At 38.8% G+C, this 5,126-nt stretch overlaps 1 protein-coding gene across 3 annotated transcripts in view; it reads right to left on the bottom strand.

Moving 5' to 3' along the window:
- Positions 1-497: 497 nt before the first annotated feature.
- The window catches only part of mef2ca (myocyte enhancer factor 2ca), a 46,982-nt gene continuing 42,353 nt past the window's right edge, over positions 498-5,126 (bottom strand). For all 3 annotated transcript variants that reach the window (XM_050052602.1, XM_050052605.1, XM_050052604.1), the window contains 3 exons: positions 3,236-3,365; positions 3,019-3,142; positions 498-2,832 (listed from right to left, as the gene is read on the bottom strand). In XM_050052602.1, the coding sequence (XP_049908559.1) occupies positions 2,475-2,832; positions 3,019-3,142; positions 3,236-3,365 (612 nt within the window). In that variant the 3' untranslated portion in view covers positions 498-2,474. The remainder of the gene's footprint in view (positions 2,833-3,018; positions 3,143-3,235; positions 3,366-5,126) is intronic.

The raw sequence follows: 5,126 nt of genomic DNA, 5'->3' as shown, positions 1-5,126 counted from the left end.
CTCTTGTTTTTATGAACAATTCTGATACATAAGTTACTTCGGGAAAAAACGCAGAATTTTTTTCTCAAATGAAGACTGAATACTTCATGTTGAAATTTAGATACCTCTACCCTGAACTACCCTGAAAATTCAAAAGGCGTCAATAAGAATTAATGTTTTAATTTACCTTCAAAAATGTCGTCATTTCAATTTTTGTACATTTAGAAACTAGATTATATCTCTTTGTTTCCATAACCTGAAGGAGTGGGAATCACCAGAGGATCCACAATACCATATTATCACGATACTTGTGTCACAATACTATTTTAAATGTGTTGCAATACACTGAGCATTGCGATAAAATTTATTGCTCTTTATTACTTTTGCAACTGTAAATTATGTCCTTAAAAGAAATGTTCGTTTTATCTAATAAGATAAAATTTTCAGTGTCTTCATGTCACTTCAGCCATTTTTTTTTTTTTTTTTTTTTTACAGCTGTAAAGTATCTAATGGACTGAAAAAGCAATTGATAAAGTTTAAGTTGTATTTATAGTATTAATAATTTGTATAATTAAAAAAATGGATACTTGGGACTGTGTGACGATGTGATATTGCCACACACAAATATTGCGAAGCTACGCTGTATCACTTTTCCCCCACTGCTAATAACTGAACAGAAGCACAGATTTTTTTTTTTTTTTTAAAGATATTTTTTGGGCATTTTTAAGCCTTTAATTGATAGGACAGCAAGTGTGAAGGGGGGAAGAGAGAGGGAATGACATGCAGCAAAGGGCCACAGGCTGGAGTCGAACCCGGGCCGCTGCGGCAACAGCCTTGTACATGGGGCGCCTGCTCTACCACTAAGCCACCGACGCCCCAGAAGCACAGATATTTAAGTTAAATTTAAATTTGGATATCACCTTTAATTTTAGTGATGTGAATTGGATTTGAGCAACTTCACATTTTGACTATGTATGTATTTTTAAATACTGAACACTTATATTTTGAACAATTTATTTACGGAATCTCAATTTGTAAACCTTTTTATAAAAACAAATTATCACGACTTAAAATAAACTTTTAATAAATTCAGACGGATTTTCAAAGTAACATTTAAATGCCACAGTTCAACAGCATTTAAATTTGATCTTGTTTTTAAATTTAGTTGAATTAAAATTTGCATTTTTGGTTATTTTTAAAAACACAGCTCTTTTTTGCAGTTTTTCCATCCCTCATTTTTTATTTATAATAAATGTAATCTTGAGATTTTAGGGGGTCTGTGTTTAAATGTTTAGCTACTATCTACTCGCAGTCTTTTCTTTATATTTAATTCATGTTTTATTTAAGGTGTGTGTGTGTGAATGTCACATCTCTTGTAATGGTCATATTGTCAGCGTTCAGTATTCAGTAGTGGTAAATCTTCAGTTATTTCTCAGATAGAAATCTGTTGAGCATTTCTTTGCTTCCATACTTTATTGCATCTGGATTGCAGTTTGCTGAAAATCACATTTTTGTTAACACAGCTCTGAAAAGTATTCACCAACTCTGAGTTTTCACATCAAGTGAAACGTCTTCTCTCTGCAACCTGTTGCAAATAACTTTCTCATCACTCACACTAAAACCTCCTCAGTCACCACTCCTCTCTTCTCTCTCACCAGAGCCACATTCCTCCGTCTCTTCCTCTTTCCACACTTCCTCTCTCTTTCTATCCGTCTTATTTGCCACACTTGACCCTCCATACGATCATATATAAATGTGCTATACGTTTTAAATGTGCGCAAATATGTTGAACCTGCAACACGGTGTGGACTGAGCGGTTCACGCCTGCTCATGCATGTTATTAAACCGTTCAGAGTACCAGACTTCTTCACTTTTACCTTTTTTGTTAGTTTGCATACATGTGCACATACATAAATTTGCACGTAACATATTTGTTATTTACTTATTACACCCCCACCCCCCCACCCCCCATCCCTGAACACACACACACACACAAAACAAGCAGTACATGTACACGACAAACTCTCTCCAGCCGCGTTAGTAGAAACATGTAGCGCAGTACATGTTCGCCTCAGAGCACATCCTGCACAGCCGTTTATCAAACTGCTCAAAGTCACATTTTGGACTTCAGTGAAAGAGTACAAGTTAAATTTGTTGAGTAGAAGAAGTCGCTTGATAAATGTTTTTATTCCTCATTTTCAGAGAACTTTAGTGTCTCAGCAGTTTGATAAACACTTGCCTGATGTACTCGCAGTATTTCCTCTAGTGTACATGTCTAGCTACAGTACATGTTGTAAATACAGCAGAGCGTCACTGTATTCATATAAAACTGTCTGACCGTGCCCCTCCTCTCACATACATGTTACCATTACACATTAAGCACACCCACTCAGTACAAGAAGAATATGATAATAATAATAATAATAATAATAATAACACTATAAGGTAACTTTACTAACACCCCTTCCTCCCCTCTGGCTGCAGGCCGGCTCCCATCATGTGGCCCACCCCTCTGATAGCCTCATCCGTTTGACTGACGGGCTGTGGCGCTCATCCTGATTGGACAGAGGTTGGAGAAGGAAGTTCCCGTGGTGATCGTCACGCTCCTCACTGCCTTCGTACGAGCTCCCGCAGCTGGACGCGCTGTCACCGGGGGAGCGGCCTGCTTCATTGGGGCCCCGGCCAACAGTGGAGTATCCTGCTGTGGTCACGCCGCCGCCTCCTCCTCCGACGAGCCCTGTGCCGATCATGGTGACGCTCCGGTCTCTGGGTGGGGAGGCTGGCTCCGATTTGATGTGGAGGTTCGGGTGATGACCGGAGGACAGGTTCAGGTTTGAGTTCTGACACAAGTTCCTGGAGGATGAGAAAGAGAGATGACTTCAGTAAACTAAGGATGACAAGTCGACTTTGTCTTTCAACCTTGTCTCTCTTTTTCTCACAACAGGGTGAAGACCGGTCTCTGAGGACGACCAGACATCAGCACAGAATCTACACAGACTTGAGGGTTTTTGGCCGTGATGAACACACACATGGACTCACCCCATGTGTCCGAGTGCTGAGTGCTGCAGGTTTTGTATCTGCTGTTGTTGCCAGCTCGTGACTGATCCAAGACCAGAACCTCCGAACCCGGACAGTGAGGACATGTCGCTGCTGAGGGAGAACTCTGAGGGGAAAACACAGGAAGTTCTCATCATTAATCAGATCCTACACAAGGAGGAGCCTCTGGTTTGTTACAATACTGTTGTGTTGTAATCACCTGTGCCATATGAAGAGGAGAGTGTGGAGGGATACCCGCCCATCACCTGTCCAGGTAGAGTTGGAGCAGCGATAGACACAGCAGGAGTAGACATCGTCTGAGCAGTCTGGGAGTGATTTATTCTCTGGTTCTGCAAAGTAAAGGGGAATCTGTTAGACTGAAAAAATACTTCAGTGTCTTCATCCTTTACTTAAGTACAAGTACAAATACAATTTTTTTGAAAATAGTCCACTGACTGTGGTACTGCATTCAAAACCTTACTTACACGTATATAAGGGTAAAGTTAAAGTAGTAATTGTCATAAAAGTCATAGTATAGGATGTCATTAATATTTTCCTAAAAAGGCTTGGAGAAGTCATAGTATAGTATAGCATAGCAATAGTAGAGTATGGCATTCCAACTTTCATGATATAGTCAAAGTATAGTATGTCATCAGAAAGAATAAAAAAAGTCAGAGCATGGTACGGGATTAAACATTCAGAGAAGTCACAGCGTAGTATGTCATGAAAATTTTCCCAAAAAACGCATAAAATTTTCATAGTATAGTAAATCAAAAATTTTCTTCAAAAGAAAAATAAAATAAAAGAAAATATATAATACAGGGCTCAACAATAAGGATTGCCCGATTGCCCAGGGCAAGTAAAACTCAAGGTCGGGCATGTAAACTAACAACTCACTTGCCCAATTGGGCAAGTTGCTAAAAATAGTAAAAGTTAATAACTAATTGATAAAATAAATGTATTTTAAAATGTGCTCCTTCTGCTCTGATGCAGCGGTCTCTCTGCCTGAAGTCACAGGCACAGCTGTGTAACAATGTCCTGCCCACAGCCCCCATTGATATTATTTTGCGCGACGGACGCTTCATATAATAACAAAACAATATACTATTTATGGTGTTATGCCATCGTGTCATTTCTGTCTCTACATGGTCACACGTTAACAATTCTCCTCTGCTCTCTGTATCGCGCATGGCGGAGTTCCGCCACACACACAAGTGAGCACGCTAGAACAGCTCAGGCCGCATTTTCCTGACCAAACCTGACCCCGAGCCCGGTGCAGTTTGTCAGCTGACAAAGTTATTGTTATGGACACTGTGTAAATAACCATCAACAGACTGCTGTTACGCACAGACAAACACGCTGCTCTGTGAGCAGCGTAGCACGGCACTCATGCTGAGCTTGTGTTGCGTTCAGGCGTTGTCACATAAATAACAACTTCAGTTAACAGTCTTTGTTAATTGATAGCCGCTTAAATTAAACAATCTTTGTTAATTGATAGCCGCTTAAATTAAACAATTTTTATAGGGCAAGTAAAAACTGACTTCGGGCAAGGAGATCTCTGACCAACTTGCCCGACCGGGCACGTGAAAAAAAAAACCTTAGCGTTGAACCCTGTAATATGACAAGGAAGCCATGGTATGTATGTTTGTCCAAAAATTTCATGAAAAAAGTCATGGTATAGTTTGGCATTAAAAAAGGTCATAGTATAGAAAGCCAAAAAATGTCCTTTAAAAAGGCACAAGACAAAAGGTCATTGTTAAGTATGGCATTAAAATTTAGAAAAGAAATAGTGTAGTATAGTTTGTCCTAAAAAAAACAACAACAACATAGGAAAGTCATAGTATAATATAACAAAAAAAGACTATAACATAGTCAGAAAATATATAGATAATAATAATACAAAGAATATGAAAAAAGTCATAGTATAGTATGTCGTCCCATACTATACTATGACTTTGTTGTATGATTTTGGACGACATACTATACTATGACTTTTTGCATGATTTTGGACGACATGCTATACTATGACTTTTTTTCACAATTTTGGACGACATGCTATACTATGACTTTTTTTCACAATTTTAGATGACATACTATACTATGACTTTTTT

The sequence above is a fragment of the Epinephelus moara genome, chromosome 9 (genome assembly GCF_006386435.1).
Source record: "Epinephelus moara isolate mb chromosome 9, YSFRI_EMoa_1.0, whole genome shotgun sequence".
Taxonomy (NCBI): Eukaryota; Metazoa; Chordata; class Actinopteri; order Perciformes; family Serranidae; genus Epinephelus; species Epinephelus moara.
Note: the sequence above shows the minus strand (reverse complement) of the source record. Positions and strands in the feature narration are given on the sequence as shown.